Raw genomic sequence first — 12,719 nt, forward strand, 5'->3', positions numbered from 1 at the left:
GGGAGTGGCCTTCCTGTGGGGTGGATCATAGAATGCAGTTCAAAAAGGAGATTGACAGAGCGCCCTGGAAACTAAGGACAAATGGGTAGGTGGGTGCCCCTGCAGGGGCTGTCCTGGCTAAGGCGCAGTCTTTCCCCTAGGCGTGATGGGGACGTCATGGAAGGTGTGGGGAGTGTGTGGAGGAGGAGGCTGATCTCTGTTCTCAAAACTCAGTCTGGCTGGCCCGTGGAGGCAGATCGGATCAGAGGCAAGGAGCAGTCAGGTGGCTGTGGAGGTCTTCCAGATGAGCTGATGGGTGGGTGGGCAACGGTGAGAAGGCCTAGGGAGGTGAGTGGGGGTGACAGCGGAGAGAAGTGGACAGATTCAAGAGATATTTAAGAGACATACATGGTAGGGCTCATCCCTGTGGAGATGCTTGGGGTTCTAGAAAACCATTGGACCAGCACCTGGCCAGTGAGCCCTGCACGGTAGCCAGGTAGGTGAGGGAAGAGGCATCGGCGTCCAGATCGGGAGCTGGAAGGATGCTGGCCTGGACTTCTGAGTCCTCTGCACACAAGTCCTGTTCCAGAAGCTCCAGCAACAGGTCAGGTGGGGAGAGCGGGAACGAGAGTCTGCGCAGGAGGCAGGAGCCTCCAGCGGCCGAAGGGAGAGCGCAGCATGCTGACGGTGGAACAGAGGCAGAGGCCTACAGGAGGGCGATGATGCTCCCGGGGGTCAGAGGACAGGGACCTGAGGCTGGCCGGGAAGAGCTGGAGGATAGGGGATCGGGAATGTAGGAGGGACCACAAAACTGGATCGTGCTGGGAAACAGAGTCCTGGAGGAGAGGGACGGTGAGCGCTCCAGGGACGGAGAATCTCACCACTGGAGTCTGAAAGCATCTACCAGCAATCTTAAACCTCAGAACCACCGCAGAAGCAGGGTCGAAAGGAAGAAGGGAATCAGGCCTCCATGTCAGGAGTGGAGGAGGCGCCCGCCACCACCGCTGCGTGGTGACCTTTCACTGCCCACGGTGGCGACAGGAAACCTGCCGCTTCAGCTGGGCCCCTTTCCTCTTCCTCCTCCTCCGCTGCCCCCCTCGTCCGCCCCCAGCCCGGGCCGCAGGGGAAACCCGGGCTGCGAACTTCTGACTCAGCTGGGGTCAGACATACAATCTGCAGCGTGCCCCAGCAAATGCCCCCAAACCCCACCACGTGGCTGGTAGCTTCCATTATCCTAGTTTTCCTGTTTTTAACGCGAGTCAGGACGCCCCGCGTTCATTTCGCACCCTCCAGAGGGGTCTCCAACCCTAGTTTGAAAATCCCGTTCCTGGAAAAGCTGGGTTACCCTGGAGACAAGCCAGTGGTGGGTGCTCTGTCAGGTTTGTTTACATCGTCAAGAGCTTCCAGATTGTTCCCGAAGGCCCGGGTTGGAGGGAGGAGGGCCAGCAGTGGGAGGAGCTACAGACAAAGGCAGCCACAGAGTGGGGGATGGTGCTGGAGAAGCTCGGCCAAGCCGGAGCGCTTGGGCTCCTTACTCTTCCGTCACTGAGTTGCGGAGCTGGCCAGGTCTAAGGACCCCTCTGCCCCAGCGAGTGTCACACCTCTCACCTGGCAGGGGGTCCAGAGCACATTGCCAATTCCCACTTAGAAATTGGCTTTTGGCGCTAGGTAATCACTCTAGCCATGAATTAGATACTTGATATGGATACCTAAAATTACGTAAAATAAGTAAAAAAGATGGAGTTTATTATGATGGGTGTAGCTGGGGGTGCGCGCATTTATTCACCCAATGCCAGGATTTCAGACTAAGGGACCCTCAAAATGGGAAGGGCGTGGCTTTTGGGACACCAAGGGGTTGAGCGTGGGTTTGAAGAACTCGGGACTCCATGTACTCTGTTTCAGCGCGGCCCGCGTGCCGGGGGACGTGGGGACGGGATCTGCGCCGAACGCCGGGGGCGGGCGCTCAGCGCCTCCCTGGGTCCGGACAGCGCGCCCCTCCAGGTGGGGGCGGTGGAGCGCCCTTCCAGCGAAGGCAGAAACCCGAATCCGGGTGGCCTCCCGGGTCGGCCCTCACACGTCGGGCTGGCCCCGCCCGAGGCGCCAGCAGGCACGTGTCCCCCGAGTTTCAGGGACCTGAGCCTGCTGCCCGAAGAGATGCGGTCCCGACCCCCAACGCTGGCCCCGGATCCACCACGGCTGCTCTGACCCCAAGGCTCTAAACGTGACCCGGGGCCTCGACTCACTAACCCTCGCCCCTGCCTACGGCCTCCAGGCCCTGAACTTGGCACCGGCCCCTCTGACGCTGGGCGACCCGGTTCCGAGGCCGCGAGGGCCGCCAGCGGGAATCGGGGGATCCGCCTTCCATTTAATCCCCGCAGCTGACCCGCCATGGGGACTCGCAAGAATGACAAGTTCACTTTTACGGACTTCACCGCAGCGCGAGCGCCGGCCCCGGTCCCGGTCCAACCCCGCGCCTACGGGGTCCCCTCCCGCCCGCGCGAGCTGTCGGGACGCAGGACGGACAACGCACGGGGGGCCGGACTGGGGCGGCGGCCCCGCAGGCGCGGGACCTTCCCGAGAATTCCCGGCTGCGCAGCCGCGCTGCAGCGGCGGCGGCGAGGAGGCGTGGGCGGCGGCCATGGCGCAGGCGCAGGCGCGGGCGCGCGGCCCGCGGCGGAGGTTGGGGAGGGTTCTTCCGGAAGGTTCGGGAGGCTTCTGGAAAAGGCGCCGCGCACGTAGGGCGGGCCCAAGTCTATATAAGGAGGGCGCGGGGACTGCGCGCCAGTTGCTTCTGCGATCTGGTGTTGCGTCCCTGCGGATCCTGTGCCATCGCTTAGCCAAGGTGAGGGGGCGGTCGGGGGGACGGGGGGCTTGGGGGGCGGGCAGTGCGGCCCAGCGGCCGGGGGACCCTCGGCCGCGCTTGGGGGGCGGGCGGCCTCGCTCCGCCCCGGAGGCCTCGGGCCCGATGCGATGATGGCCGGCCCGGCGGCGCGGGGCCCGGCGGGAGGGCTGTCCCGGGGCTGGCGGGGCGTCCCGGCCGAGCCACAGCGCGGCGGCCGCCCGGGGTCCGAGGCCCGCGAGCGAGGGCCCCGCGGGCGGGCGCGCGCTGCCGCAGCGGCGCGGTGGGAGGAATGAGGTCATCCTTTTGTCGGCCGCCTCCCGTTCTCGGGTTCCTGCGACTCGGCGTCTCCGGGATCCCCGGCGGCGCCGTGGGGGACGCGCTGCGGGGCTCCAACCGGCCGGCGCCTGTCGCCTGCAGATGCCCGAGGACACCCAGGCCCACGACCAGCCGATGGAGGAGGAGGAGGTGGAGACGTTCGCCTTCCAGGCGGAGATCGCCCAGTTGATGTCACTGATCATCAACACTTTCTACTCGAATAAGGAGATCTTTCTGAGGGAGCTGATCTCAAATTCGTCAGACGTAAGTCGATTTCCCGCAGAGCTGGGCTTTTTGGGTTCCGCGTAATTTTCACCACCTAGGGGCGGTTGTGCTTACCCATATGTATTTTTTGATAGGCTCTGGATAAGATCAGATATGAAAGCTTGACGGATCCCAGTAAACTAGACTCTGGGAAAGAGCTACACATTAATCTCATTCCAAACAAACAAGATCGAACCCTCACTATTGTGGATACTGGAATTGGAATGACCAAGGCCGATTTGATCAATAACCTGGGTACCATCGCTAAGTCTGGAACCAAAGCGTTCATGGAAGCTTTGCAGGCTGGTGCTGATATCTCTATGATTGGCCAGTTTGGTGTCGGGTTTTACTCGGCCTATTTGGTTGCTGAAAAGGTGACCGTCATCACCAAACATAATGACGACGAGCAGTATGCCTGGGAGTCTTCTGCAGGAGGATCGTTCACAGTTAGGACTGACACAGGTAGGCTCCTGGTGGCGTGCTGTGCTGATGAAGTCAGTGGTCTGGAAGTAGGGTGGGGAAGCACTGGACCTCCGGAAGAGGCTGTGAGATTGGCCTGAGTTGGGGAACAAGCTGGTGGGCAGGTGGTAGAGCAAAGCCTGAGATCGCAGTTATGGGCGAGGTGGCTAACTGCAGCTACTCCATCCAGTAACTGTGAACTCTGCTTTGTAGGCTTGTTCAAGAAGTGTGAAGTGCGGTATTCAGAGCTGAATAGATTGTGAATTTTTTACCTTGATTTGCCACAAAATTGAAGTTGAATTGGTTTCCCTGTTTCCCTTCTAGGGGAACCCATGGGTCGTGGAACTAAGGTTATCCTGCACCTGAAGGAGGATCAGACTGAATACTTGGAGGAGAGAAGGATCAAGGAGATCGTGAAGAAACACTCTCAATTCATTGGCTACCCCATCACTCTTTTTGTAAGTTTCTGAATGTCCTTAGTTCAAAAGATCTGTTGTTAAGGCAGAGACCCAAGTTTGCAATAATTGACTGGATTGGACTAGTCTGAAGTTCTGTTTTACTGTGCAGCAGGTACCCAGGGCTATATTTAGTTAAATACATCAAGTATTGATGAGAGGTTTCTTGGTTAATGTTTCTTAGCTTAGCTAATTTGGGCTTTGCTGTAGTCTGCCTGCTCCATTTAATTTTTTCATTCAGATTGAGATTTTGTCCTGTTTTTGCAGGTGGAGAAGGAACGAGATAAGGAAGTCAGTGATGATGAGGCTGAAGAAAAGGAGGAGAAAGAGGAAGAGAAAGAAAAAGAAGAAAAGGAATCTGATGACAAACCTGAAATCCAAGATGTTGGTTCTGACGAAGAGGAAGAAGAAAAGAAGGATGGTGACAAGAAGAAGAAGAAGAAGATCAAGGAGAAGTACATCGATCAAGAAGAATTGAACAAAACAAAGCCAATATGGACCAGAAATCCAGACGACATCACTAATGAAGAATATGGGGAGTTCTACAAGAGCCTGACTAACGACTGGGAGGATCACCTGGCAGTAAAGGTGAGAGACTGCTGAGTGTCCAAACCGGGCTGCCCCTGCAGGCTCTGCCGGAAACGTCAGGCCCTCGCCCACAGCCCTCTGTTACGACCTGCCCATGCTTGACCTGACCATGACTTCACGTGTGTTTTATTACAGCATTTTTCAGTTGAGGGACAGTTGGAATTCAGAGCTCTTCTTTTTGTCCCAAGACGTGCTCCGTTTGACCTCTTTGAAAACAGAAAGAAAAAGAACAACATTAAGTTGTACGTTCGCCGAGTTTTCATCATGGATAACTGCGAGGAGCTGATCCCTGAGTATCTGAGTAAGTAGAGTTGGGTTTAAAGAGTGGTCACTGTCACTGGTTAAATTAAAAATTCATGCTGTCTGTTTTGGGGTGGGGGTTGTTTCACTTAGATGTGCATTTATTGATCATTTTTCCTCTGTGCTTTGGAGATCGAACCCGCAGCCTTAGTACTGCAGGACGAGGCTCTTAACAGGCGGGACCTCGACTTTAGACTGTGTCCTGGGTAGGGGGATTCACTCATCTTTGGTTGGTGGAGTTTACCTATTTGATTTTTTGTCACTAGAGTGACTTTTGTCTTTATATTCATTCTTTCAGACTTCATTAGAGGTGTGGTGGACTCTGAGGATCTCCCTCTAAATATTTCCCGGGAGATGTTGCAACAAAGCAAAATTTTGAAAGTTATCAGGAAAAATTTGGTAAAAAAATGCTTGGAACTGTTCACTGAACTGGCAGAAGATAAGGAGAACTACAAAAAGTTTTATGAGCAGTTCTCTAAAAACATTAAGGTTGGTATAAACGTGCTTGAGCACTAATAGCAATAATGAAACTGGCTTAAATTTTAAATACACATTTTTTTTAATGCAGAACAATTTTTTCTAAAGCTAATGTTATCTTTCAGCTTGGAATACATGAGGACTCTCAAAATCGGAAGAAGCTCTCAGAGCTGTTGAGATACTACACGTCTGCTTCTGGTGATGAGATGGTTTCCCTCAAGGACTATTGCACCAGAATGAAGGAGAACCAGAAACACATCTACTACATCACAGGTAATGGGCAGTAAGTGTGTAAGTCGTGTTCTTGTAACCTCCTAGGAACTGTGAGTGTTTCTACGACGGTGGCCCTGCATATACAGTTAATACGAGCCGGCCACATCTGGGGGTTTGATCTGACTAGATAGCAAAAGTCAAAGGGAATGAAACCGCTTCCTGTGGAAAGTCTGAGAAGAATCTTTCATTGCTAGGGGAGACCAAGGACCAGGTCGCTAACTCAGCCTTTGTGGAGCGGCTTCGGAAGCACGGCCTGGAAGTGATCTACATGATCGAGCCTATCGACGAGTACTGTGTGCAGCAGCTGAAGGAGTTTGAGGGGAAGACTTTAGTGTCAGTCACCAAAGAGGGCTTGGAACTTCCAGAAGATGAAGAAGAGAAAAAGAAACAAGAAGAGAAAAAAACTAAGTTTGAAAACCTCTGCAAAATCATGAAGGACATCTTGGAGAAAAAAGTAGAAAAGGTATGTGAATTTAATGTATCCTGCTTTAGAAAAATGTTAGGTGGATTTTGGTTTGGGGATTTTTTTTTTTTAATCTAGAATATAGATTTATTTTATTTAGAAAATGAACGGTGACATTGATGAGTAAGAATACATAGGTTTTGGGTAATGTTTGGCGTTTTTCAAAGTTAAGCCACACATGGTCCCTTACTTCTAAGTTCTCTTAGTGGGTAGAAAACTTCAGCCTGAGCTTGGTCATCATTTTAATACTTTGACTACAGGTGGTCGTGTCAAACCGATTGGTGACATCCCCATGCTGCATTGTCACAAGCACATACGGCTGGACGGCGAACATGGAAAGAATCATGAAGGCTCAAGCCCTGAGAGACAACTCCACAATGGGCTACATGGCAGCGAAGAAACACCTGGAGATAAACCCCGACCATTCCATCATCGAGACCTTGAGGCAGAAGGCGGAGGCAGACAAGAACGACAAGTCTGTGAAGGACCTGGTCATCCTCCTCTACGAGACTGCCCTGCTGTCGTCGGGCTTCAGCCTGGAGGACCCCCAGACACACGCCAATCGGATCTACAGGATGATCAAACTCGGGCTTGGTAAGCCAGTGTTGTCAGAAACACTTAAACTTGACTGTTGAAAGGGGGTAAATTTTAGCTAAGCACAATTGGATTATCTCATCCAGCTTGGCGAACACAAGTCCCACGTTGAAGAGACAGATAAATAAGCCTCCTGACCCACAAGGGCTGGAGAGGGGGACTAAGGGGCCTGTGCCCTGGACTGCAGTGCCCGGCCTTGGAGCTGGCGAGAATGCTGGTGGTAGTAGCTGGTCTATAAGGAAACTAAACATGGCTTTTATTTCTGAAAAGGTATCGATGAGGACGACCCCGCGGCGGAGGAGAGCAGCGCTGCTGTGACGGAAGAGATGCCGCCCCTGGAGGGGGACGATGACACGTCACGCATGGAGGAAGTGGACTAAGCTCGCCCAAGGAATGACTCACATGCTCAATTCTTCACCTTCATTCCCTTGGATAATATATTTTCAAGGACTTTTTTCTTTATTTTTGTTAACATTTAAAAAGTCTGTATGGCATGACAACTACTTAAGGAAAGAATAAGGTCTCTTTCCACTTCCAAGTGTATGATACTGTGATACTTTGGCACTAAAGAAGAGCTAGTTTCTTTAGTTTCACGTTGGCTTATTTTAGCAGAGTGAGGTTTTTTGTTGTGTGTGTGACCTAATGTTAGTTTTGTGGTCTAAAGTGTTGAGCTCTCAAGTGGATTCCTAGGTAGACAAAGCTTTTGTCACTGAAGTGTCCTGAGATACGCATACGAGGTTAAAACAACTTGCATCCCCTAGGACCTGCTTTCTGAACCTTCCATCCCTATAGCTATTGACTGCATGTATGGCCTCTAGAAATTAGTATGCTGAGCCCAGCCTACTGGATGGCAGTAACTATCTGTAGGGCTTGTTTCCAAAGAAAAGTGGTGTTTAGAGTAGCAAAAATATAAGCTGACTTGGCATGTTGTAAAGCCTTTCAAAACTAACTCAGAGCAAGATTTGTGAATGGAAATGTGCTCAAGTGACATTGTGCTTTTAAAAGACTGGCAAATATAAGACATTAAAAAAGGTTTTTTTGGAAATGTTTTATTTGGCGGGCTGGGAGGTTAGATGACAGTATACAAGAGTATTAGATGTACACATCTTGCTTCGGAGAAGATTCAAGGAACACAAGACCATTTACACTGACCGGAGTCTTCCTGGGACCTTCCAGGGTACACAGGTGGCAGATGTGGGAGGATGTCGATCAGACACTTCCTGTCTCCATGTAATACATTTTCTAATAAACATTTTCCCTCACGGTTTTCATGTCCAAGCTGCTTTTTGATGGCCTTTGTGGAACACCTTACATTCTAAATATAGCCCTTAAAACCTTGGCCTAATGCCTCAGTAATTGATCAAATCTGCTTACCACCGTCTCCCTGATGCCTTGCCTTGTTCTTTCTGCTTCATTGAGCTTCAGGCAAGAGGGCTGCTGGTGGCTAAGCTGCAGGTGGGAAGAGTGACCTTTGAAAGGGAGCACCTGTTTTCTGGGGGCTTGGGGTGGTGATGGCTGAATTCAAGTCTTAACAATACGAAGTTGATTTTTAGAAAAATTGGTAGCAGGTCCGTATAGGATTTGGGTTGGGAGTCTGAGATCACCTATTAAAAGGTGATGGGAACAAACAGACAAGGCAGAGCGTGGGGTCCCACACACTGAGAAAGGCAGTGCCCTAGCGCTCAGTGGTCTGAGTCCCTGTCAACATTAACCACATTTAGGCCTTAACATCCTCGGAGGCTGAAGTTCTTAGGAATTACTTCAATTGAGTTACCAGTATTTGAGGCCACAGTTAACTCCAAAGCCCATAGGCTCTTTGCTGTTGTGCCTACTGAGAGGTCAGCAGCTGGAGGAAGGGGGTGGACTGGGGCAACTGGGCCAAGGAGGGCAGGGCAGGGGAGGTTCTGTGTCTCCTCAGAACACGCAAGATTGCCTTCAACTCAAAGCAGCAGGCATTTGAGGGAGTCTGCAAACTGGGGGCCTTTATAAAAGCATTTCTGGCAAACAGACAATTACTGTGTATCCGGAACTGTCCCTGGTAACCTCTGTACTGAGAATGGGACCGCCCAGAAGGAGGGTGCCCAGCCCAGTGAGGGGGCAGACACACCATGCTGGCATCCCACAAAAACACCCCCAGGGGTCCCTCACCTGGTTCAGCCCAATGTGTCTAGTCCCCTCCTGCTGAGGAGAGGAGTCAGTTCTTGAAAAGCAAAGATGGGAGTGGACTGGAAAAGATGAAATTTATTCACAGGTGACTTGGTTGTAGACAAGCACTGAGGAACCTACAGAAACAGTCTGAGAACTAATACGTGAATTTAGCAAAGTCCCAGGATAGAAGATCAAGATACAAAAACCAATTGAATTTATGTTAGCAACAATCATTAAATCCTTGTTTATTCACAGTAGCCTACTGAACAGAAGTACATGTCACAAAGGCTTTGCAACATCTGGACAAGGAACTAAAATCATCAGAGGCCGAGGCAACCGGAGACCCAGGTTCACCATTGGAAGACCCACCCAGTAGTGTTGAGATGTGAATTGTCCTGAAAAGAATTACGCTGAGTGGAAGGATCCAGTCACAAAAAGCTACGTGCTATGTGATTTCATTTTCATAAAATTCTAGAAAAGTCAAACTACATCAGAAAGTGGGTAAGTGGGTGGCCTGGGGCCAGCAGTCCTAGTGAGATTGATTGTCAAGGGGCAGGGGGAACATTTGGAAGTGTCCAAAAACTTAAGGTGATGACTATGTGGGTGTACATATTTATTAAAATCCATAGAGCTTTAAATGTATTAATACTTAAAATGGCTGAATTTAATGATGCACTATACCTAAATAGCAAAATTAAAAAAAAAAAAGGATGTAAAAGACAGTCTACTGGTGTTCACAGTGACCTTGAGCCCTGGCTGGAGAGCTTGGTTGGTAGGAGCGTTGTCCTGATACACAAATGTTGTGGGTTCGATACCTGGTCAGGGCACATGCAAGAACAGATCAATATTTTTGTGTGTCTGCCTGCCTGCCTCTTTCTCTCTCCCTCTTCCTCTTTATCTAAAATCAATCATTAAAAAAAAGAAAAGTAGCCTGACCTTGTGATGGCACAGTGGGTAAAAGTGTCCACCTGGAATGCTGAGGTCGCCGGTTCAAAATCCCAGGCTTGCCTAGTCAAGGCACATATGGGAGTTGATGCTTCCTGCCCCTCTCTCTGTCTTTCTATCTCTTTCCTCTCTCTCTTTCTCTCTCTGTGTCTCCTCTCTCTAAAAAGAATGAATAAATAAAAATGTAAAAAATAAAATTAAATTTAAAAAAAAAGAAAAGTAACCTTGAGCAAGTTGCTGGATCCTTGCATTCTTATCTCATTTGTAAATTAGAGATTGCACCTTCGTTCAGTTGGTTAGAGGATCATCCCAAAGTGCAGAGGTTGCTGGTTCAATCCCCAGTCCAGGCACATACAGGAACAGATGGATGCTCCTCTCTCTCTCTCTCTCTCTCTCCCTCTCCCTCTCCCTCTCCCTCCCTCCCTCCCCCTTTTTCTCTCTCTAAAATCAATAAAATATATATTAAAGGAGAGAGAGAATACCTTCAAGGCTGTTCTGCCATTTTCTAGGTAAGTGAACTTAGCAGGTGCCTGACACAAAACGGACAGCCATTACTTCCAAAGACTCATCTACTCAGGTGGGACCTTTCCTCCCTGTCCTATGAGGTCACCATACTCAGGCTCACTTCTACCACAGATATTGTCCTCAAGTGCATTGTCATCCAGCAAGCTGCAGTCTAAGCCTCACCTCCTCCAGGAAGTTTTCCAGACTACTTCCACCCTCACTGTCTCTCATCTGAACCTCTAGTTATCGCTGCCATGCACATAGTTATCAAGTTTCTATTGGACACCCACTAAGAACCAGCCCCACGCAGTTTGCTGGTCACACAGAAAACAGCATCATTGCGGAAGGCAGGCAGAGCAAAGCAGCGATGGCAGCTACACAGAGGGCCGTGAAGACCCCAGCAGAAGTATAAGGACAGCGGGACTCACTGCTGGCAGGACAAGGTTTGGGGAGACCCCTGGAAGGGGGTGACTGCTGACATGAAGCTGACCTCATTGCAACAAAGGGGAGTAGGGTGGCAATTTGTTTAAATAATTTTGTATAGAGGCAGTCCTCGGGTTACTAACAAGATAGATTCTATAGGTTTGAAAATGTCAGAAAGGTAAAAATAAATACTACATTAATAAGACAAACATCTGTCTGAGTTGCTTTAATAGGTTAATGTAAGCCTGACCATGGTGGCGCAGTGGATAAAGCGTCTACCTGGAAATGCTGAGGTCGCCGGTTCGAAACCCTGGGCTTGCCTGGTCAAGGCACATATGGGAGTGGATGCTTCCAGCTCCTCCCCCCTTCTCTCTGTCTCTGTCTCCTCTCTCTTCCTCTCTGTCTCTCTCTCTCCTCTCTAAAAATGAATAAATAAAATTAAAAAAAAAGACTAACAGTAATAAACAGTAATAGGTTAATGTACCTGTTCCAACTTACACATTCAACTTAAGAACAAACCTACAGAACCTATCTCATTTGTAACCCAGGACTACCTGTGATTTAGGAAAGCTTTTGTTCCCTTTTTAAAGCCTTCAAGATCTGCTCCGACCTTTGAAAGTGTGATTACAGATGACTCTTCTGTAGGAAGGAACATCACTTCACCTCCCTGGGAACAAACATTGCAGGAAGCAGGGCTTTCAGTGAGTCACAGCCTAATAATAACCCCATTAAAATCTGAACAAAGATTCTGTGATCAGATGCAGAGCCAGGGAGCAGAGGGAGCATCTGCCAAGGCTATCTGTCCGCTTAGAACAGACATCATCTTCTTATGAAAGTACTTTACGGCCTCAACACTTGACGTCAACAATGAATATTCTAGACATGGAAATCGGCTCTAAAAAAAGCACTGTTGTATTTTTTTACATTCCAGATTTAAAAACAAAAACAAAAAAACCCTAACAGATCAGAATGACAAAGAATTGATAGATCAGCTACCTGCTTGTTACATGGTTGAGCGGATGGAACCACCAGCCCTGAAATGTGTCCCCCCCCCCCCCCCCCCCCGCTTTCGGAAGCACCTCCTGGATTTCACCACATCGTTTCATCTGTAAGCGCTTCTGTTCCTTACAGTGTCTTTATAACTCAGACATAATTCAGGTACTTTGTACCATCATTAAATGCACAAGTCGGAATAAGGCAGGATATTCGTTCTAGCCAGTTCTATTCAACACTGCACTGGAGGTTGGAGCCTGGGCCATTAGTCAAGAGAAGGAAAAAGAAGGCATCCTGACTGGACAGGAAGGAGTAAAAATTATCTCTGTTTGTGGATGACATGATTATGTATATAGAAAATCATAAGGAATACACACACACACACACACACACACACACCCCTATTAGAACAAGTTTGGCGAGGTTGTAGCATACAAGATCAATATTTAAAAATTAATTGTATTTCTATACACTAGCAATGAACAACCCAAAAATAAAATTAAGAAAGTAGTTCATTTTTTACAATAGCATTGAAAATACTTAGACATAAATTTAACAAATGTATGAATCACACTTGGAAAACAACAAAACTTTGTTAAAACAAAGAAGACTTAATAAAAGATATCCCCTGCTCGTGGATTGGAAGGTATAAATAACATTGTCAAGAATACACTCCAGGTTGTTCACAGATTCAACT

The 12,719-nt window shown here is 49.3% G+C and overlaps 1 protein-coding gene across 1 annotated transcript; it reads left to right on the forward strand.

Moving 5' to 3' along the window:
* The first annotated feature begins 2,663 nt into the window (after positions 1 to 2,663).
* On the forward strand, positions 2,664 to 8,042 carry HSP90AA1 (heat shock protein 90 alpha family class A member 1). The gene is made up of 11 exons (XM_066388202.1): positions 2,664 to 2,821; positions 3,239 to 3,400; positions 3,496 to 3,862; positions 4,184 to 4,317; positions 4,582 to 4,902; positions 5,038 to 5,203; positions 5,501 to 5,691; positions 5,805 to 5,952; positions 6,147 to 6,415; positions 6,676 to 7,009; positions 7,280 to 8,042. Exons 2-11 carry the CDS (start codon positions 3,239 to 3,241, stop codon positions 7,387 to 7,389), a joined length of 2,202 nt encoding a protein of 733 aa, XP_066244299.1. The 5' UTR covers positions 2,664 to 2,821; the 3' UTR covers positions 7,390 to 8,042.
* Positions 8,043 to 12,719: the final 4,677 nt, after the last annotated feature.

This window comes from Saccopteryx leptura, chromosome 6 (genome assembly GCF_036850995.1).
Source record: "Saccopteryx leptura isolate mSacLep1 chromosome 6, mSacLep1_pri_phased_curated, whole genome shotgun sequence".
Lineage (NCBI taxonomy): Eukaryota > Metazoa > Chordata > Mammalia > Chiroptera > Emballonuridae > Saccopteryx > Saccopteryx leptura.